Below are 22,254 nucleotides of genomic sequence, written 5' to 3' on the forward strand. Positions count from 1 at the left end.
TCAATGTGTTCTGATTTATGATTTATAAAGGGAGGTGGACTTTTATTCTTAGACTTGTTTCTCTGAATGCACTGTGAATTTTTCTGCCCGTGACTGCTTTTAATCACCGGGTTTCATCAAATTCATGACATTGTAGTTTGCTATGGTCTCCCCTTCCTCTCCCCTCTCTCCTCTCTCTGTGCCCTCTCCCCCTCTCTCTGTCCTCTGTCCTCTCTCTCCTCTCTCCTCTCTCCTCTCTCCTCTTTCCTCTGCTTTCTCTCCTTTTTCCTTTTCTCTTCTCATTGTCCTCTCTTTTCTCTCTCTTTCTCCCCTCCTTCCCTTTCTCTCCTCTCCCTTCCCCTTGCCCCACTTTTCCTTCTCCCTGGGCTCCTTCATCTCCTTGCATCTGTAGGCGCACTGTTTCCATCAAACTAGAAACATTTTTGGATGCTAGCTTCTATTTCTCCCTTTCCTGTTCATTATCCAGTCCAGTCTAATTACAGACACACTTGCCTGTTACAAAATTGTGTCTAATTTTCTGTTTCACTTTAAATTGTTTCTTACTGCTGTGCCTTCAAACAATTCTTCTGCTCACTGCTGATGTTATATAATTCCCTTTTCATTTCAGATACATCCTTCTAGGAGTCCCATTATGGATCTTTTAAATTTTATTATTTATTATTATTTGTATTTACCCTTGAGAATGTCATACATATATGTAATAAAATAGAATTATGTCTAACCCCCAGTTCCTTCCTCCAACCCACCTATAGCCCCTGACATGTCCTAATTTTATGTCTTCTTTCATTTTTTAAAAGAAATAACTACTAAGTCCAGTTAGCACTGATCGTGTGTGAGCATGAGAAACCTATCAGCAAATGCACACTCCAAAAACAATGACCCCCTCTACCCCCTCCAGCTGCCAGCTGCCCATGGCTCCCCAGTAAGGGCTGGGGCCAGGAGAGCAGTGCCCCATCTGCCCCAGGCTTTTGACTGCCTTGGTTCTGTGCAGGTCCTGCACAGGTAGCCACAGCTGTTGAGTCCACGGGTGTAGGAGCCACACCATGTCCGGGATCCAGCCCTTCACGGGATTCTTCTCCATTCTGTCTCTTACAGTCTCTCTGCTTCCTTCTCTGCAAAGTTTAGCACCAATCTTATGTCTTCCATTTCTCTTCTGCTTCTGTTCCTGAACATGGGAGATGCATTTATAGTGACCACGTAACACCTTTGCTTTTCTGCTAATTCTAATATTTAGAATTAGTTGCTTGGCAATTCTAATATTAGAATCCTTCGCTCTATTTCTGTTGACCAGGTTTTCTACTAAACGTGGACGTTTTCCTGCTTCCTGGCATATCTGTGACTTATATTCAATATTTTTATTTCTCTTTTTTTCCCCTAGAGTCCGGAGATTTTGAATTTTACATTGTTGCTAGACTCTGTGCTTTTATGTGTTTTGTGATAGTGTTGAGTTACTTAGAGCCAATTCAAATTTAAGTTGTAGTTTTAAGTCATGAGAGCTTATGTCCACGATGGTCTTTGTCCTGGAGCCGATTTGGTCCTAGTGAGGTGATTCCCCTGTGAGGATTCCACCTGAAGCTTTACTCTGACTGCTGAGAAAGTGAACTGCTATTCTCAGGTGTGTAAGCTCCAGTGAGCTCCCTTTGGATGATTTTTTTCCTTGACTTTTGCAATTTCTTCACACATACACCCTGATCACCATTAGGCCCAAATCCCTAGCACACACTGCAGATATGTACAGCGTGTAGAATATGGCCCTCCCAACACCGGCTCCATCCCCATCCTCCACGGTCTCCACACCTTTCTCTTCAGTAACTACCATTTGCGCTGCTGCCCTTCAAATCCCAGTTGCCTAAGTCTTGCTGTGCTCCGCTTAGTAAAGCCTTCTCCACACCCTCTTCCCAATCCTCACGGCAAGGCTTTTCCTGACGCTGTGAGTTTCAGTGCACCCTGGGCCGAGCTCCTGGGCCTGGGCCCCAGCAGCAGCCCTGCGCACTCAGACACCTTAGTTGTTTCAGGGCCCTGGGGCTTTCTCCGTCCTGTCCACAGATGCCACAGGCTTCAGGAATGAGCTGCTGCCTTCACAGCTGCATTGCACTGATGTCAGAGCTGAGAGCCTCTGCACAGTAGAGAGCGAGAAGTAATTTGCTTACGGCTTTCTTTGCATGTGTTTTTTCTGTAGTATTGATTTTCTTAGTTTTGTTCTGCTTGAATTGATGATGGGAAGTGTGGGGGGGGGGGGTCTGATAAGAGCCAGTCTAAGTGGAAAGTTTTCTTTTTTAAAAAAAAAAGATTCATTTTCATCAGTGTGTGTGTGTGTGTGTGTGTGTGTACATGTGTGCATATGTGAGTGTTGTCCAAAGCTAGAAGACAGTACTACGTTGGGTCTCCCTGAGCTGGAGTTATGGGTGGCTATGAGCTAACTAACATGGGTACTGGGAACTGGAAGCGAATTCTCTGCCGGAGCTGTAAGCGATCTTAACTGCTGAGCCATTTCTCCAGTCTCAAATGGAGAGTTTTCTTGCAGAAAAGAAAAATCTAAATTATCCATTCATCAAAGACAGGTATAAACAGTGTCACAGACTCTGTAACTGTGTTCTGAGGCAGAGCTTGTTGCCGCAGACTCTCTTTACTTTGCTGCCTTTTCCTGTATAGGATTAAGTGGCTACAAAATGGGAGTCACGTCCTCTTTGGCAAAGCGAATGGAGAGTGCATCTACGTCCTCATTGACACATCTCACTCAATGAAGAGCAGACTGAACCTGGTCAAGGACAAGATCATTCAGTTCATCCAGGTGAGGGGGGCGGACTGTCAAGTTCTTGTACTTGGGCTGGCGTGTCATAAATGCATCCCCAGTAGTCATTGCCTGAAGTGGTTCTGAGCAGTGAACAGGGCCACACTGCACGAAAGTGTCCCTGGGAAAGCCAGTCCAGAAGTGCTCCCCTTTGCCATTCTAGAATTCTGAGTGCTCCCTGGCAACCAGACTTGTTCCGCCGCTGGGTCCTTTATGTCACCGCTACCCCTGGATCACTTAAGTTGTGTGTCTATATTTTCTGCCTGGAGTTGTCACTAACATATGATAACCAACAGAAACCACTTTTACTTTTTTTTTTTAGATATTTATTATCTTGACATTTCAAATTTCCTATGTCAAGTTGGGAAACTGTGTGAACTGGCCCAAGAATTGCAAGTGGGAAGGATATCTGCTAATCCTACCAAAATGTCTACTGTAGTAGACTTGTGTGTGAGAAGTCTAAAAATGCCCTATGTTTGCTCATGAGATAGAAATTGTTGAGAAACAGGTTGTGCGACATGAAAGATAATGTCATCTATACATGGACAGTTATTTGGCTACACAGATCCCATTCATCCAATCTCATTAGTCAGTGTCTTAAAGTTTAGACAAGCATCTATTTAGAGTCATAAATAAGTAGACTCATGGAGGAAGATCCCAGTTTCTGCCCCATTCACCTGAGCTGCCCCCTCTAGTTTGCTTGGGAACAGATTGCTCCCTGAATCTGGTCTCCATACCTGTATCTCACAGTGCTGTCATGGGTCTTTTGTGCTGAGAATGGAGAACATTTAAGAAATACAAAATATAGCTCTTAGCTAGCTTCCCTAGGAGAAACATGGGCTGATGACTAGCGAGTGATTATATCTGTGCCCAAATAATAGCCTTTTTCTCAAGACGCAGTGACAAAAATGATGTCATTTGGAATTAAGCTAGCTAGCTTTCTTTCTTTCTTTCTTTCTTTCTTTCTTTCTTTCTTTCTTTCTTTCTTTCTTTCTTTCTTTCTTTCTTTCTTGGTTTTTGAGACCGGCTTTCTCTGTGTAGCCCTGGCTGTCCTGGAATTCACTCTGTAGACCAGGCTAGCCTCAAACTCAGAAATCCACCTGCCTCTGCCTCCCAAGTGCTGGGATTAAAGTTGTGCACCACCACCGCCCTGCAAAACCAAGCATTTAACATGCTTATTCAATACCACATTGATATAAGTAATAAAGTTAGTATTCAATGTCGCCATATGACATTGCTTACACATACATATGTAGCATACAAAACTATACATTCATATATAGCATCAGTAGAGGCCAAACATCCAGACTGTGTAATTTAGCTCAAACGCCTTTTACAGCAGAAACTGGTTTTATTCTTTCAACAGAACATAATTTTTAGCTAGTTTCAAGAACTAAAAATGGATATCCGAGAGATTGCCTTGAACTGAAAGTTCTTTTTGGCTTTGCTTACACTTGAGTGGTTTTATGGTTAAATAATAATTGTCTCTTACAGGAACAGCTGAGATACAAGAGCAAATTCAATTTTGTGACGTTTGATGGTCAGGCCATTGCTTGGCGGGAAAAACTCGCTGAAATCAATGAAGATAATTTGAAACAGGCTGAGTCGTGGATTAGAAACATTAAGGTAAAATGTATACTGTGGTGGGCTAGTGCTTGAGAAGTCTAAATATGTCCTTAGTGTTTACTCACGGGATAGAAATTGTCAAGAAATGGCTTGGGTGCCAAGAAAGGCGGTGTCTATACAAGACGGTTATGTGGCTACAGATCCCATTCACCCAATCTCAAATGTCAGTACCTTAAAGTTTAGACGAGCAACTATTTATAGTCACCATCCCTTGGTATCCATGGGAGACAGATTCCAGGACCTCCCCCGCATCCTATAAGAGCCACAGATGCTCAAATCCCTAACATAAAATGCTGTGAGATTTGCAGAGAGCCCACACAAAACCTCCCATGGGCCAAAAATCATCTCTGCACAACTCACAATACCCAGTGCATGTGACAGGTGCTACACTGTATCATTTAGGGAATAAAAACAAGGGGGAAAGCCTATATAAGTTCAAACAGACACAATTTTTTGTGTCTATAGTTGTGGATATTATACGTGTGTGTGTGCAGAACTGTGCACGTGAGTATAGGCACACTTGTGCCACGGAGCTCCTGTGGGAAGAACAACCAGAGAACAACCTTGTGTGTTGGTCTTCATGCTTGCTTTGGACAAGGTCTCTTGGTTCTTTTGTTTCCGTCCAGCAGGGTAGCTAGCCTGTGAGCTTCTGGGGACTCTCTCGCCACAGGAGTGCTGGGATGATAGATGCACACAACTGCACCCAGCTGTTAGGAGTCCCGAGCATCCAAGCTCAGGTGTTCATCATTTCCAATAGCAAGGGCTTTACCCCCTGAGCCATCTCCCCAGCCCCAGACACAATCGTGTGTGTGTGTGTGTGTGTGTGTGTGTGTGTGTGTGTGCATACATGCATGTGTCTTCATTCCACAGTCAGTGGAACTTGTGGGTATGTGACCCTTGGACAAGGTGCAGTGGTTCCCTTTCCAAATCTGTCCTGGGCTCTGATTGCAGCTTCATGATGAAAACAGACTCCAACAGATAATATTTTGGGTACTCAGGTGCTCAGATCTGTCCTATCAGGGTTTCAAAGGTCCAAAGGGGCCTCTGCAGCTGTTCCTAACTGTGAACTTCATCCAGAAGCAATGTACTTCTGGTGACAGACAGTAAGGCCTGAACATTTAAGGCTGAGAGCAAGAAGGTGGGGGATGGGGAGGCGCAGAACGATACAGGGAGAGAAGTCATCTCTCAGGTCTGAATTGAGACTTGGAAAGCCGTTGTTTCTTGTCACACGGGCTATTGGGAAGGATTTTCCTTTCCTGAGTTTTCTCTCACCTTGCACTTCTCTTAATTTTGAATAAGCTCCAGAACTGTGTTGCATTCCAGATAGCTGAGACACTGAAAACTGAGACAGGGCTGTTCAGATGTCGCTTAAAATAGCTCACTGCATGAGTCTAGAGTCCCGGATTCGCCCTGCAGCCACACCAGACATTGCTTGAGCTCCCTGAATCCTGACTGACCAAAGCAGGCCCAGGCAGACACCAGGATGTCCCAAGATCTCTCTGGATTGCCTTTAACATGGGAAAAGAAGGAACTGTATCAAATAAGAAGATAATGCCTTTAAGGCCCCCTTATCCTAGGATGTAGTGTCAAAGTCAGACTCTACTAGTTACTGTTCCAGTGTTACCAATATTCTCTTGTTTTACCACCTACCAGTAGTAGGAGCTACGCCATTAGCTGACAGCTGGCTGTACATTCTGTCTTACTGGGTGGAAGCACTGTGGGCCGTGCTTGATTCACATCCGGCGCTATTAACAGAACTGTAGGTTTCATTCAGAGCCCATTAGATTTTCTATCAAAACTTTTCCAACTGCAAGTATCTCCTCAGGCTCCCCCAGCAGCAGGAGGAAGCTTCTTGGTCCTCCTTGGATTTACACCATCTTGATGTATTTGAAGAATATTGATAGAATTTTCTAGAACGCTCTTCAGATTTCTTGTTGTTTGTTTTGTTTTTTGACACTGGGAGTTGAATCAGAGCCTTGAACGAGGTAGGCAAGTGTTCTCTCGGTGAACGTCATCCCTAGCTCTTTAAGTCTTTCAGTTTGAGGTTAGTGTTGCTAAGCTGCCTAGGCTGGCCTTGAACTTGAGGTCTTCCTGTCTCAGTCTCTTCAGCAGCTGGAATTACAGGCATCTAGGTTTTATTACTGAGTTAGAGTTTTACTGCTGTGAACAGACACCGTGACCAAGGCAAGTCTAACAAGAACAACATTGAATTGGGTCTGGCTTACAGGTTCAGAGGTTCAGTTCACTATCATCAAGGCAGGAACATGGCAGCATCTAGGCAGGCATGGTGCAGGAGGAGCTGAGAGCTCTACATTTTCACCTGAAGGCTGCTAGAAGACTGGCTTCCAGGAAGCTAGGATGGGGGTCTTAAAGCCCACGCCCACAGAGACACACCTACTCCAACAGGCCACACCCATTTCAGCAAGGCCACACCCACTCCAACAGGGTTGCACCTTCTAATAGTGCAACTCCCTGGGCTGAGCATAGACACACCATCACAGTTAGCACGCCTGGCTTCTTCTGAGACAGCTAGGTAGCCCAGGCTGGCTCCAACCCAGCCTCCTGTCAGCTTCCTAAGTGCTGAAACTGTAGCAGGGATCACCGTACCCAACCTACACTGACTTTTTTGTCAAGAGTCACCCCATCTTTAGTTTTGCAGTTCTGTTGAGTTTCTCTGATTCTGCTCTTATGTTTAGAGAGTTAAGGGTGGCCTGCAATGCCTTCCATGTTCAGGGTTTCAGTTTCTTCTATTGCGTCTCTTGAGTTGTAAGTTTTCACTAGTCACCCTTTAAAGATGAGACTCCCAGCTATAGAGTCATCTGCTTTTCCATCAGCCCTGAAATATTCCCACCAGGTGTGAGTTATGACTGTGGATTCATTCCTCTTGACACGTGAAACATGTCAGGCCACTCACTTCCTTATGCCTCTGTGCTTTCAGAGGAGAAGTGGCTGCCAGCCACCCAGACTGGAATTCCTCAATGGGCAATGCAATATGTTATGTTATTTCTCTTTAACTGTTCTTAAGGAGGGTGGATTTTTTGTTGTTGTTTTTTTTGGCTTTAATTTTCAGAAAGTCATATCTAGCTATGATTTTCATAGATTTTTCAACCTATTTGGGGTTTTCTCAGTTTCCTGAATTATAGTCTTTATCCTTTTCAGCATAAATTTGGATTTAAAAAATTTATTTTCATTATTTTAAATTATGTATATATGCATAAAGCAGGGCCATGCACACAGGTGCAGGGGCCCACATGGGTCAGAGGCATCTCAACCCCCTGAGCTGTGACACCCGAGTGTGAGCCAGCCAGCATGTGTGCTAGGAATTAAATTTGGGTCCTCTACAAGAACAGTACACACTCATAACCCCCAAGTCATCTTCCAGCCCCTGAGAGCTTTTCTAAAAGACATTCTTCTTGAATATTTTAAAATTTCTCACTCTCCTCTCTTTTTCTGGAACTTTTTTTTTTCTGGCTTTTTGAGACAGGGTTTCTCTGTGTAGCCCTGGCTGTCCTGGAACTCACTTTGTAGACTAGGCTGGTCTCAAACTCAGCAATCCACCTGCCTCTGCCTCTCAAGTGCTGGAATTTAAGGCGTGTGCCACCCCTGCCCAGCATGGAACTCTTACAGTACTAATATTCTAACTGCTTTATCATCTCAGAGATTTCTAAGCTGACAACTTTTCTCACACAAATGAGCTGTTTCTTGTCCTTTGCGGGAGGACTCATTCTTCTTTAATGCATTCCTGGCGATCTGATTATCTCGTCAGGAGACTCTTGTGCTTCAGCAGCAGGCAGCACTGTCTTTAGCCTGCCCAAGCTGGCTTGTGTTTGTGAGCTTTCACTCCAGTAGCCATCTTTTTCAGAGCTACCTCACACTGCCGGGACTCCCATTCGGTTCCTGCTTGGCGCAGACACAGAGGTGGCAGGGATATCCCTGGGCTTCCTGTTCCTAGTGGTTGGCTTTCTGGGGACACAGGAATAGAAATTGCTAAGTCCAAGTCTCCTTGGGTAAGAATGTAGGAACCATTGGTGCTCAGGACAGGATGTACCCAGATGTTTTTATTAACTTCGGCACTACCACATTTTCAACAGCTCTCTTCGTGTGCATGCTGAAGCAATAAAATCACCCAATGTTATTGCTTCACCCATTCCAATCGTGAACGACATAAGGAGCGGGCATGGGGGAGAGCTTCATTTTCTGTATTTGCCCGCTCATCCACACGTCTTTAGGAGCTTTCTGTGCCAACTCCATGGTGAGCTATCCACCTAGCTAGAGTAATGCAGCCAATGCCAAGCTGTGACCCGTGTAGCAGGATCAGCGTCGTGTTTAAGGCAGTGTCTCCAGGTTGTCAGCATTGCCATAGGATTTGCTAAGTTCTAGCCCTAGCATGACGCATGGTAACGTGGGTCTTGGGTCCTTTATTAACTAGCCATGGATAGGGAGAAGAGGCTTATGAAAGAGGCCCAGGGGAGAGGGATCATAACTTCCCCATCCGGGCCTGGGTTTGAGTGTCTCTTAACAGAAAGGGATATGAGCTGGATCCCTGTCATTCCTTGGGCCACCAGTCTCTGTCTCTTTATCCAGTTCTTATAAGGGAGCAGAGCCTGCTCACCACACAGACGTTGAAGCTCCGGCTTCCCTTAGGCTCAGGTCTAAGTGTGCGTGAGGATCACGAACATAACCTCAGAGTAACCTTCCTGATCTGAACTGAGAGACCGTGAACCCAGACAGTGGGTCTACCAAACCGTGACAGCGGTGGCATATGCAGACGGGTGAAGCCTTTTGGGTGGCAGCAGGCTGCTGGTCCATGTCGTGCCTGACAGCGCCTGGTTTGGTACAGTAAACCACAGCCTCTGGTGTGCTGGTGGTGTTGCAGTGGGGCCCCTGTCAGGCAGGCCTGCAGCAGAACTGGGGCCTTTGCTGGTGTGAGGTCCCAAGCTGGGCCTCCCTGCCAGATGGCAGTGCTGTGAGCTCTCCAGATGCCCTTTGCATAAATTCCCTCTGGCTTGGGTCGGGCACTGTCACCATGGTTTTTCTTACTTAAGGCTGTGGTTTAATTGATACCCTGGGTCTGAGATGAGGAGGAAGGTTTAATCTTGCAGTCCCGTGTATTTTACAGACAGGAATTATATCTGGGTAAGGCTCTTTTTTTGTATGTTAAAGTACATTCTGGTGAATCTACATTTATCTGGTTTCATTCCGCTCTGTACTGACTCACAGGATTTTTCTAATTTATAATTGATGTGTTTGGTAACATTGTTAAAAAGCCTAACATTATTTCCTCTTGACATATAATACATATATTCTTTTAAAATACACACACACACACACACAAACAAACAAAGAATTATGGATGGTGTTATGACTAATCTTTTTATGTAAGAGAGAAAATAAGCCATAATTTATTCTCTTTGATTTTAATCTATTCGGTTAACCCTCAGTAGCTATGTGGAACTGGTTCCAGGATCCCCCTCCCCCATGGATACCAAACTTGACAGATGTTGCTCATATAAATCGGAGCACATCTGCATATGGACTATGCATCTCCTTCTGCCTGTTTTCAATCACTTTCAAGTTACTTATATCTAACACAATAAAAATGCAACTATACCTACTATAGTATAGTGAATACTTACAATAATATATCATTTGGGGAATAATGAATTTTTCTGATATTCAGTATCTGTGTAATTTTTTTGTTTCTAAACATTTTTAACTTGGTTGGATGAACCCCAGGGACACGGAACCCACAGGTACATACTTCCAGCTATGTTAGTTTATTTCTATGACACTCAAAGCAGAACATTGGGACCCCATGCAGTCACAATAACACACAGTCAATAACATGCCTCAACATCCTAAGGTGTACTTTCTACCGTGACCATTGTTGACTGGATTTATGTTAGAAATGTCCATGTGTTCATCATTAAAAAACAAGACCACACTCGCATTTGCCAAGTACTGGCTGGCGCGAATAAATCCCGAGCTGGAACAAACAGGATCCAAACCAGGAAGTATCCAGGCAGCCTGATTAAGCTCCATCCTTAACTAAGTTAGTGGTTCCCACAAAACCACACAGGATGAAATTGCATTAAGGCCCCTATTGTCAAGATAGGAAATCCTCAACCTTGGCTTCCAGCAGACCGTGGACCGCCAGGCTAGAGACCTTGGTGGCACACCTGGGGGCTTGGTTTCTTAGGGTCACTGGTTTTATATCATTTTGTCGATGAAATTTTGTCTTTTATTTTGGAAGTCCCTTTCCATTCCTTTCCATTTTTTTTTTTTTAAATTGGAGTGGAGAATACGTTTCACTTGCTTATGTGATCTCCCAGGACTGTCTCTTTCCCTCCCATGCCTACAGGTTGGAAGTTCCACAAATACCCTGAATGCCCTGCAAATCGCTTTCGCTGATGAAGAAACACAAGTAATCTACCTTTTGACAGATGGGAGACCTGACCAGGTACTCACTCAAACTGTCAATGAGGGTGGGGTTGAGTTTCCTAAATGGGACTGCTGCAGTTGGGGTGGTTGCCGAGCTCTTCACTGGCAGAGAAGCCGATCTTGTTGACTCAGACCTGTCATCCCCACATACACAGGAAGCTGAGGCAGGAAGATGGCCAACTCAGTGGCTGCTGGTTATAGAATGCATTCAAGGCCAGCATAATCAACTTTGCAAGACACTGTCTCAAAGTTTTGTTTTTAGAGACTTAAAAGGGGTGGGGGGATTTAAGGATATATATAGCCCAGGGGTTGAGCGCTTGCCTATGTATTCAAGGGGCTCTGAGTTCAATATTCAGGGCCCATTCCCCCAGAGATATTGAGAGATGTGTCCTTGGAATAGGGATCCAGAACTGAAGTATGAAAAGACACCAAGGAACCCCTTTGTCTTCTATAACTCTGAGAAACACTTATGGGCATTGTGGTGGTAGTGAATATTTTATACTTAATATGATCCATATTCACAGGCCTGGAGACCATGCCCAGGGAAGGAGATGCCTGCCTTCCACTGGATTGTGTTTTATTACACACCAGGAACATGGAGACTGTTTTCAGTTTCTTCCCTTTGAAGGCTCGATCTAAACACATCTCTGGGCAGCATCCTTGGTTCCACTCCCAATCTTAGCTTCGTCCTCACTTAAACAAAAGCATGCCTTTCAACCGGAACATTCTTGGCTGTGTTTAGCTTTCCTGGAAAATATTTCAGAAGCATCTGTTCTGCTTCTTCTGAGCTTTGTGAATGAAAGACGAGTACTCCCGGGCATTAAGTAAATACGAGGATTTTCCAGGCCAGCACAATGTAAATCGACTGCTAAAGTGAATTAGTATCAACACGTATCCCTCCTTGGAAGATGTTTATGTGTGCAGACTGCCTGCTCTAAAATACCCCGTGTCTAATGGCTTAAGGATTAAATATCGAAGCCCCTGGATTTTACCACCACAGTAGATTTATGGCAGAGAAACGGTGCTTTGGTGAAATTTAATTCGGAATGCTGTCCCTGTCAACTTCACTGTGCTTTCTATTCAGAAGCAATCTGTGACGCTTGTGTATCCCAGGTGGGGCCAAGGTTTGGGGCTGTGAAGGAGATCCTTGCCTTAGGGAATGTTCTAGCTGTATACAGTTCATTTTGGACACAGTCCAGGGGGCTGAGGCTGTCTGTTCTATGTCTAGCAGCACAGAGGGATGGAGTCAGCTACACAATGGTTTTTCTAGTGGAGAGGGGCATCTGTACTGTGTCTGGAAAGGAGAGAAAGAACTTTTTGGAACAGAGGAGACCAAATCGTCCTGGGTGGTGGGTGCGGAAGGGTGGGCATATGGGGAACAGGGTCATGCTGAGAAAAACTAGCAGGGTATGGAGGGAGTGTGCGGTGTAAGGTACGGATGTTTCAGTCAGGGCTGTCATATAGGTTAGAAGGGTGGCTGTCATCACAATGGGGGACTTTCATAGGAACAGAACTTCTCACCCCCCTCTAGTTTGGAAACATGCCCTGATAATGTCAGGGACAGAGTCGGCTGTGCCTATGCTTCTGCTGAGACCTTGACAAGAGCCTGTGAGCATGTCAGCAGGAAGTCTGGGGGGGAAGGGACTCACTTGAGAGTCCCCAGGGGTGTGGTGCCCAGCTTGGGAGCAGGCAGCATGGGAGTGGAGAAGGCAGGAAGGAGTGAGCCACTCTCTGGTTCGTTATGATATTAGGACCCCAACTGCAATTCCAATTAAGAGCAATCAGGTTTGGGGTGCCAGGGAACACACAGATGTTCAGAAAGCCCCAATAAATATGAGGATGGCCCAGTAGCTCAGGGCTTCCAGTCACATTCTAATGCCAGCGGGTGGCTGGAACAACGTGCTAGTTTAGCACAGTGTGTCCTGGGGCTGGGAGCTGGTGGTGTGCACCCCTCTCTGGCTGAACAGAGCACTAGGAATAACTTAGAGGTGGAAACCTGGGTTAGAGACTGACCTACCCTATCCATCAGAGCATCCTCAGGGCAAATGTCCTTTAACTAGAGTTTCCTCGTCTGTGGCTCAAAGCTAGTCCTCCTCCTTCACAGGGTAGCTTTGAGGGAATAAATGACATTTTCTATCACAGAACTCCGTAAATATGGTACCAGGACTTCTCTTCTTAGCCTGAGGTCACAAAACAGTGAGTAAAGTGAACATGGTGTGGGCTTTCAGAGAAGCTTTTTGTGGATGGAGGGTCAACTAGCAAACAAACGTACGAAGCCACACAGCTAACGAAGAGGAGGCCCGGCTACAGTTCCCAGCATGCAGCTGGGACGATAGCACCGAAGTCCCCTTCCTTTCCCAAGTATCTTGGCTGCTAGTCTATAGAACAGTGCCTTGCCGTGCTGACACCGTCTACTGGATTAGGAGACTGTAGGGTTGTATTGTGTCTGGTGTGTAGGACCAAAGAGCAAAGGCTGATGGTCCTAGGAAGAAACAAACGCTACACACCTGCCTCCAGAGGTTGTGGATGGACAGACATCAGGGACAAACAGACATCAGGGCAAGACCTAGCACAGATCTTAGTACTTAGCATCTAGTCAGTGCTCAGAAAGGGGAGCTGAGTGGGAACAGGCAGGGGTGGAGCGCTTCACTCAGGCCTTGTAGTCGGCAAGAGAAGCAGGACCAGCTTGCCGCCTGCATCAAATGGATGTATGGCTAGCAAACTGGCTGACAGTCACAGTCACAGTCGTAGATGAGTAGGTACGGACTCAAGGCTAGCGTCAATAGAGAACAAGGATACGTCTGGGTGACGCCACCCACAAGCTCAGTCTCTGGGGACCATTTAAACGGCAGCCTCCCCAGGGAAGGCCAGCCAGCTGTGAGCCGAGTTCCTCTCATCTGTGACCCCTTCCCCAGGGCCGGCAAGGAAAATCAGGTGACGCAAGGTTAAAGGGCAAAGGTCAGAAACCACAGGGAGAGGATGGAACTGTTTGAAAGAGATTGCAAGATGGATGATCGAAGGGGAACTCCTAACTCTCTCCTAACACTGAGAACACAGGGCAGGCCCTGGGACAGCTGGTGACAGTTTTGGAAGGCAGTAGATGGGCTGTTGTTGGGGGAAAAGATGGCAGAGGAAGTCCTCCCTGGGAGGTTAACAGTGGTACTGTGACTTGATCCTCACCAAGAGACAATCTTCTTCACACCCCAGGGGAGGAAACCATCCGGTGTCACCTCTAGGACTGAAGTGTGTGTACTCCAGCGTCCCTGCCAGAGAACTTGGTGATGGTGGCAACCCTAACTGTACAGTCCAGTTTCTCCACCGTCAGGCAGAGGATCTAGCTACCTCATCACTTGGAGGGAGGAGCTGGGGAGAGGCAGAGCAGCAGGCAAATGCTGGCCGCTAAAGAGCCACGTTTGCAGGGGTCATACAGCCGCCCACACATGCTTCCCAGAAGGTGGGCTTCCTCTTGTCTTCATAGTCCACCATCTTTGAATGTGCTTCCCTTCCTCGTGGTCACAGCATGGCTGCAGCTGCTCCAGGAGAAAGATCCACTTAGCAAGAATGGAGAAGGACATTAGACTCGTTTGTTTTGTCTTTTTTTTTTTTTTTAATTTTTGGATTTTTGGGTTTTTCAAACAGGGTTTGACAGGGTTTCTCTGTATAGCCCTGGCTGTCCTGGAACTCACTCTGTAGACTAGGCTGGCCTTGAACTCAGAAATCCACCTGCCTCTGCCTCCCAGAGTGCTGGGATTGCAGGTGTGCATCACCACTGTACCACCACCGCCCGGCTGTCTTTTTTTTTTTTTTTAATTGAGAAAGGAAATCACTTCCTGAGAACTTCTAGGTCTCATTAGTCAGAACTGGGTGGTTTGGCCATTCCTAACTGTGAAAGGTAAATAGTACTGTGTTATCATTGATGATTTTTGTCCTCTTTTTTTTAAGCTGTTATCATGATCATAAAAAGAAAACCAGTGTCTTTATAGTTAAAAAGGATGAGAGGAATGGACAGGCAGCCATCATTCCTTCCCAGACTACCTCCCAAGACGCTTGAAAGGCTGAACTGGTGGCTCTAATGAACCAGGAATTCAGGCCATCTTAGTCTTCTGTTGCTGTAAAAGAGACGCCATGATCATAACCACTCTTATAAAACAAAGTATTTAGCTCGAGCTTTTACAGTTTCAGATGTTTAGTCCATTATCGCCGTAGCATGGAGCACGGTGACAGGCAGGCAGACATGGCACTGGAGTGGTGCCTTGGAATATCACATCCGCTTCCTAAGGCCTAGATGGAGCTTCTGAAACCTTAAAGCCCACCCATTCCCTGTGACGCACTTCTGCCAACAAGGTCACCACCCATTCCAACAAAACAACAGGTCTGGGGCCTTTCAAGTAGAGCCTCTCTACCTATGAGCCTCAAAGGGCCATTTCTATTCAAAGTACAGCACAGGCCCTAAACAAAACACCCAGTGCTTGGAAGAACCTTTAACAAATGTGTTTCTCTTTTCCTCTCCTTCTCTCTCCCAGAAGCAAACTGCCTACTGCACAGCAAAAGCCAAAATTATTCTTTTTTGTAAAAATGTTTGGACCAGGCGGTGGTGGCGCACACCTGTAATCCCAGCACTCTGGGAGGCAGAGGCAGGCAGATTTCTGAGTTCGATGCCAGCCTGGTCTACAGAGTGAGTTCCAGGACAGCCAGGGCTATACAGAGAAACCCTGTCTTGATAAAACAAAACAAAACAAACAAACAAACAAAAATGTTTGGAAGCCAAATTGGGAAGCCAGGGACCCACGAAGTGGGATCCCAGTGGTCAGGATGTTCTTCCTGTGCGTTCCCTAGCCTAGACCACAACCCAACTGGCATGGCCTCTATACTGAGGTACACTTAAAGTTGAGGTGATCCTGCTTGACAAACCTTTTTCCTACCGTAATGTGGGACTTCAGGGGGTTCCGTGCTCCTTGGGAGGCAGTTTGCTTATTGAGTTAACTAATTGACAAAAAAGGTCACGCACTGCGTGAACAACTCCTGTCTCAGAATCTGACCACCCGTGGAAACTACTAAGAATGTTTTTACCTGATACCATTTGTCTTCCTCTTTTACCCTTTCCCAAAACATGTTGTCTTATTGCTTTTTGTGTACAGGTGTTTGTCTGCATGTATGTCTGTGTGCCGTGTGCATGCCTGGTGCCTTTGGAGGCCAGAGGGAGGCTTCAAATTCCCCTTATTGCCTTTTCAGCCCCCAGAAACAGTGATGGACCTCGTGAAACCCTTTCAGAACATCCCCATCTTTGCCGTCTCCTTCAGTTACAATGATGAGGTTGCCAATGAGTTCTTGAAGAAGCTTGCTGCTTTGACTGGAGGCGAGTTCCACGCCTATAACTTTGGCTGCAAGGATCCCATTCAGGATATTCAGGTGGGAACTTGGTACACTGTCCAAATGGTTCATTCATTCATTCATTCGAATGTTACAAGTCTGCAGCCATACACAAAACTAATCCAAGCAATTGGTGCAGTAATGATGTCCCAGTGTTGGTTCAAATGTGGCCTGAGGGTCTCAGGACTTGTGACGATTTGAACCTCAGTGGAGGTCACAGGTACAAGCCAGAAACTCAGCCCAAGGATCTTAGTAACCTTGTGTTTGTTTGTTATTGCCATTGTGTGTAAGTGTTGTCTGCCAAATGCATGCCTAGAGCCAACCAGTGGAGGCCAGAAGAGGGCTTCAAACGCCCTGGAGTATGGTTAGTACCTTACAGCTGCTTAGAACCTGGGTCCTTTGCAAAAGCAGCCAGTGCTCTTAACCACTGGGCCCTTTCTGCAGACCACACATATAAAAGCTTTTAACTCCTGCTATATAAACACCTGTGTGGGAAACTTTCAAGAGTCTTGAAGGCGAGACTAAGCAGCTACCTCTTACCTTCTCAGGGAATGCAGCTACGCGACCATGAGATAAAGCAATTCACACTGATGGGGGGAGGGGACAAAGCATCTCCTGCCCCTTGAGTCCTGGCCTGAGGATATACTCAGTGTCTGCCAGGCCTTTGAGGACCCCGCTGGAGGTCTAAATAAGACGCGGAAACGTCTATATAGTTTAAAGGCGTTTAAAGGCCTTGGGTTTGTTTGCTTGTTTGCTGATTCAGTCTCTCAGCTAGCGTCCATTAGCCTGAATTCTCCACCATTCCATCTCTCCACATGGTTCCTCAGAGCACTTCTGCAGAGCCTCCATTCTGCCTCCTCCGGCTTCTCTCAGCAACTCAGCCAGCCTGGAAGTTCTCGGCAGTACTTCCTGCCCCAACTCCAGCTCTTTATCATGCTAAAAGCCGCAGTCCTCACTCCACTTGCAGGCTGGGGAAGGTCACCTTCCCTTGGGCAGCTAGGCTTAAAGGCAGGTGAGGAAGTGAATATCACCACACATCCCCCTAACCCGGCTCTGCAGCTTCAAACAACAATTGAAAACACGAGAACACTTTCCCAGCCAGAAAATGCTGCATTTGCAGATCATCTTCTATAGGACGCCAAGGTTGTTGCTTGTTTTCCTTCTTCTATGCCCGAGAAGAAACTCTAAACTGTTCTAAGACTCTAACCTGTGGTGGGGGGGGGGGGGGGCTATCAAGAGACCACCTTCTGAGAACTGAACCAGGCAAAAGGATTGGAGGGGACTGATATGTTTATAAGAAGATAAAGAGGTATAAGATATGTTCTATGGGGGTGTGGTGAAGTATGGGGGAAGGGGGTGCCTCAGGAGGCCCATGCGAGGCTCACTTCCCCCTGAGGGACCAGCCACACAATGGTATAGTATAGAATAGGGCATGGGGAGGGGAGTTAAGAGGGTAGTAGAGGCAGAGAAAGGCAGAAAGATGGAGAGAGTAGAGAAGCAGAGGCGGGCCATGAGCACGTGGAGAGAGGGGGAAGGGAGGGGAGAACGAGTGTAAGACTCGCCCAGTCTTAACTTACCGGACCCCCTGAGTGAACCACGTGGAGATGGAAATCGATGCAGAATGCAAGGGGAATTTTTATTAAAACCAGCATGCTGGGGCCGCTCTGCACTTGAAGAGAGATCTGCCACAACCCTTGTGCCTTTATACCTTCCTCAGGGCCGACACCTTTCAGCACAGTGTGATTGGCAGAACAGTGTTACATTTAAACTAATTGGTCGTTAGATGATGAGGTAGGTGGGCAATGGCCAGTCCTTCCGAATGTATCCCCACTCTTAGGTCGGTCTCCCCCTCTCCTTTGTGGTCTGAGGAATGTAACTCAGCCTATGACCTTTTTAAAGTTTCTGAGTTAACTGTTTCAGGAAGAGCCCAAAAGGGCAAGAGAGAAGCAAGAGGGGGGCAAGAGGCAAGAAAGAGGAGAGGGCAAGCAGCCCCTTTTATAGCAGGTCAGGCAGGTAACTGGGGAGGAGCATACCTGGCTGTTGCCAGGTAACTGTGGGGAGGAGCATACCTGGCTGTTGCCAGGTAACTGTGGGGAAGAGCATACCTGGCTGTTGCCAGGTAACTGTGGGGAAGAGCATACCTGGCTGTTGCCAGGTAACTGTGGGGAAGAGCATACCTGGCTGTTGCCAGGTAACTGTGGGGAGGAGCATACCTGGCTGTTGCCAGGTAACTGTGGGGAGGAGCATACCTGGCTGTTGCCAGGTAACTGTGGGGAGGAGCATACCTGGCTGTTGCCAGGTAACTGTGGGGAGGAGCATACCTGGCTATTGCCAGTAATTTTGGGGTGGGCCTTAGACAGAATGCTAACAGGGACTGTGCTCTGAAGTCACCCAAGCTGGGGATGGGAAACCTCGTCCTTGTTTGGGTCATTTGCAACAGCAGCCATTGCTCTTTTGAATATTTTGTGGAGTATGCAGAGGGGCCATCTTCTGGAGGAGAAATCTCTTTTAATTTTTTTTTAGTTTTTGGTTTTTTGAGACAGGTTTTCTCTGTATAGCCCTTGTGTCCTGGAACTCACTATGTAGACCAGGATGGCCTCAAACTCTGCCTGCCTCTGCCTCCCCAAGTGCTGGGACTATGTAACCCGTCCCGCGGGTCAGTTATTCCAGGGTTCCGAAGGGGTGCTACCTGCGGGTCAAGAGGGGGGAGGAGAAGGAGGGAGGCCAAGCGCCAAGAAAGACAGAGTCAATCTGGGTTTTGTCAAAGCCTCGTTTAATGTTCTGGGGTACACAGGTTTTAAGGCTTCTAGGAGGGGAGTACCCCAAGGCAAGGACAAAGAGGGGCAGAGGTATTCCTGGCATTTACGACAGGAGGTGAGGAGGTTATCTGATGAAGATACCCGGAGTCCTCGATGTTGACGCAGACAGGATCATTCTGCAGTTATCTCGAGACAATGGCTAAACCAATACCCATGGGAGAGGCTCTTGTTTGCTTTTCTCAGGGCCTTAGCCCTGTCAGCCAAAGTGAGGGTCTCTAATGGCTTCCTACAACTCCTCCTTTTTTCTTTCTTAAGTTGAGGGGTGGCTATGGAAAGAGGGTCGGTGGAGAGCCTGTCTTAGGCTATGTGGTTTTGCCCCCACGTCCAGCACCGCAGTAACTAGGCCTTTTTAGATCCTAGTAGGGCAGGGCCTCTGTCTTAGGCTATGTAAGTTGCATCCACTCCTGGCATCACATCCCACTCCAATGGCTTAATCAGGCCCTTGGTGGGTGTGACGGGCATCCAGGTAGCGGACTCACAATAATCCCGTCATGGAGTCACCCTGCAGCCAAGAGGCGGTGTGCATCTGGCTCGTGGCACCACAATATTTCCCGTCATTGGCTACTCCACAGCTTATGGCCCTCAGCCACTATTAGGAGCCAGAGGTCACCCTCCCTGGCATTGACGTTTCTACTGCTTATGGAACCAAGAAAGCTCTGTGCCTGCAGCAAGGGTGGAGAACTGAATACTGATGGTTGCTACCTCTGCTTCTGTCAAGGCAGAATCAATCTGTGATTTAACAAAACTGGTTAATCTGTTAAAGGACCAGGGGACAAATGACAAAAGAAACAAAAGACCCAGGAGGGGCCCCAAAAGGCTGGAGAGCAAGGTGGAGAGCCAGGGCGAAATCTTAGCATCAGCATACTCTGGCAGCTAGCATGTTCCTTCAGCATCCTGTAGAAAGAACACAAACATACCTCTTCTCTACACTTAAAGTTCCCTGGCATTAAAATTTTAAATTTTTTATGGTATATAGAGATGTTATTCTCCCCTCTTTTATTATAAAAATATTGCAAGTTCTATGGGCTTGTTCTATAATATCTTGTCTTTGCGAATTATGAGGAATCTCAGTAATATGACCAATATCAAATTGTTAATAAGACATCTCAAATGACTGATTATAATAATCAGTTATAATATTTGTCTTAATCTGATTTGGAACATTTAGTATTAAAAATAACATATGTAATGACTAATTTTATTTTTTATTTTGTTTCTTATGTTAAAACAGTTATAACTAGAAAGCTTGAAAAGCTGTCAATAGTTGTATGTATATTTTTGATTAATTTTTTGAATTGTATTTGTATAAATAATTGTAAAAGTTAAGAATTAGTATCATTAAAAAGAAACAACTTTAAGCAATTGTAAGCCATGAGCTATATATGTATATTATTAATATAAAAATCAAAAGTTTGATTTTTAACATTTTAAAAGAACAGCTACAGCACCCAGTTCAATTATCTGTGCTGAAGCAAGGGGACACTCAAAAGAATAAATATGTGATCTAATTATATGAGCTTTACTCCCATAGTAGATGCATTTTTATAGGATGCATGTATAAATCTATAACAATATAAAAACATGTATTGAGGCAAATTTTTAACAATTTATCTTTTAGATAACAATTATTAATTTTGTCAAAAAGGCTAGTCATGTAATAGATTAACCATTAATAATAATTAATTTGATTGTTTAAAATAAGAAGCAAACATTTTATCATTCTCTTAAAACATTCTTTTTTAAAAATATTTTTATGATTTTATTTTGCAACATTTTATTATTATATCAAATCTTTATTGGAGGATGTCAAAATCGTATTTGGAGAGATTTTACATTAATGTTCTCTTTGTTGAGGAATGGAAGTGAGCATATATCATAAACTGTTGTCAAATACTTATGGTAGCTTTCTCCAAGTTATGTCTCTCAGTATTTGTTTTGCATCTATCTTGAGAACATCAGACGCTTAAATGACAGACTTAAAGCAGTGTCTTAGGCAAAATATTTATCTTAACACCTTTTGAAAATCATTTTCTTAAAAACTTTAAAAGCCCATTGTTAAGAGCAAGCCATTTCTTGAGGAATAACTTTCTAATGAAATTATTTTACAGATCTAAATTTGAACTTTATTTTGAACCATATCTGTATGAATCTGTTAAAATGTTCTTTTGGCCAGAAACTCTCTAAGTGAGGCCTGCAAGACAAAACTGCATCTCTCAATCCTCTGCAGCTTTGAGCAGCTTTGAGGAAGCTCTGAGCTTTGTATTAACCCAAATGTAAATCTCCTGATTTGAGTTTGTTATCTCTAAAGCCAGACCTACACCCACCAGTCCTGTAAAGAGTAACCAGACACCATTGTATGAAGGTCAAATAACAAAAGGAACCTGTAATATCAAAGCATAACTACAATTTGTTGAAAGCAAAACCCAGTTTTAAATAATCTTTTCTCCTTAAAATTAATGGCAAACACATTTTTATATTGTAAAGTTTGTTCATCATTTTGTGTTTGAATGTATGACTTTGTAACTTATTGTCGAGACATTATTTTAAATCATATTTCTTATAAGTCCAATCTCCAGGCCAAGATTTACACAAAATACCATGTCAATTTAAAAGCATCTTAGAGGCCTATATTTCCTGGGTTGCATCATGCCATCTGTAGCTAGTTAAGATGGCCCCAACACTGGATCACCAGTTTTAAACTAACCTTTTCTTTTTTTTTAATAACATTATACCTTTTAAATCATAACCAATTAATTTATAACTCTATCGTCAAGATATGTAAAACATTTATACCTTTAAGACTAATTAGAAATAGAAATGAAGCGATCATACAAATCTCATAAATTTAAACCAAATATATATTTTTTTCTAGCTGTAACTTCAGAGGAATAAAGCACTTTGAACCCAATCATCATCATGGTAGAAATTTTTCTAGGAGAATTAACCATTTCCACTTGTCCGGCACCTGGCCCTTTAAGAAGCAGCTTTTTTTCCAGTTGTCTTTGACTCCTATCTTAGAATGTGAGGCACCTCAAATTAGCCTCCTCTGTGTAAACCACAATTGGCAGGACTGCCAGCAAGATAACGCCTTTTACCATTTTTTTTTTTTTTACATAAAACATAAAAAACAACCAATCATTCAGCCAAACAAAACAATAGACAACATGAATTGACACACATATAGACAAGTTTTGGTGCACCAAAGAC

The 22,254-nt window shown here is 44.9% G+C and overlaps 1 protein-coding gene across 1 annotated transcript in view; it reads left to right on the plus strand.

Moving 5' to 3' along the window:
- Positions 1 to 22,254, plus strand: part of Vwa3b (von Willebrand factor A domain containing 3B) — a 170,100-nt gene that overhangs the window by 75,983 nt on the left and 71,863 nt on the right. The window contains 4 exon segments of the mRNA XM_052193191.1: positions 2,653 to 2,791; positions 4,286 to 4,417; positions 10,779 to 10,877; positions 16,091 to 16,267. Coding sequence (XP_052049151.1) covers positions 2,653 to 2,791; positions 4,286 to 4,417; positions 10,779 to 10,877; positions 16,091 to 16,267 — 547 coding nt within the window.

Source organism: Apodemus sylvaticus, chromosome 9 (assembly GCF_947179515.1).
Source record: "Apodemus sylvaticus chromosome 9, mApoSyl1.1, whole genome shotgun sequence".
NCBI classification, from domain to species: Eukaryota; Metazoa; Chordata; class Mammalia; order Rodentia; family Muridae; genus Apodemus; species Apodemus sylvaticus.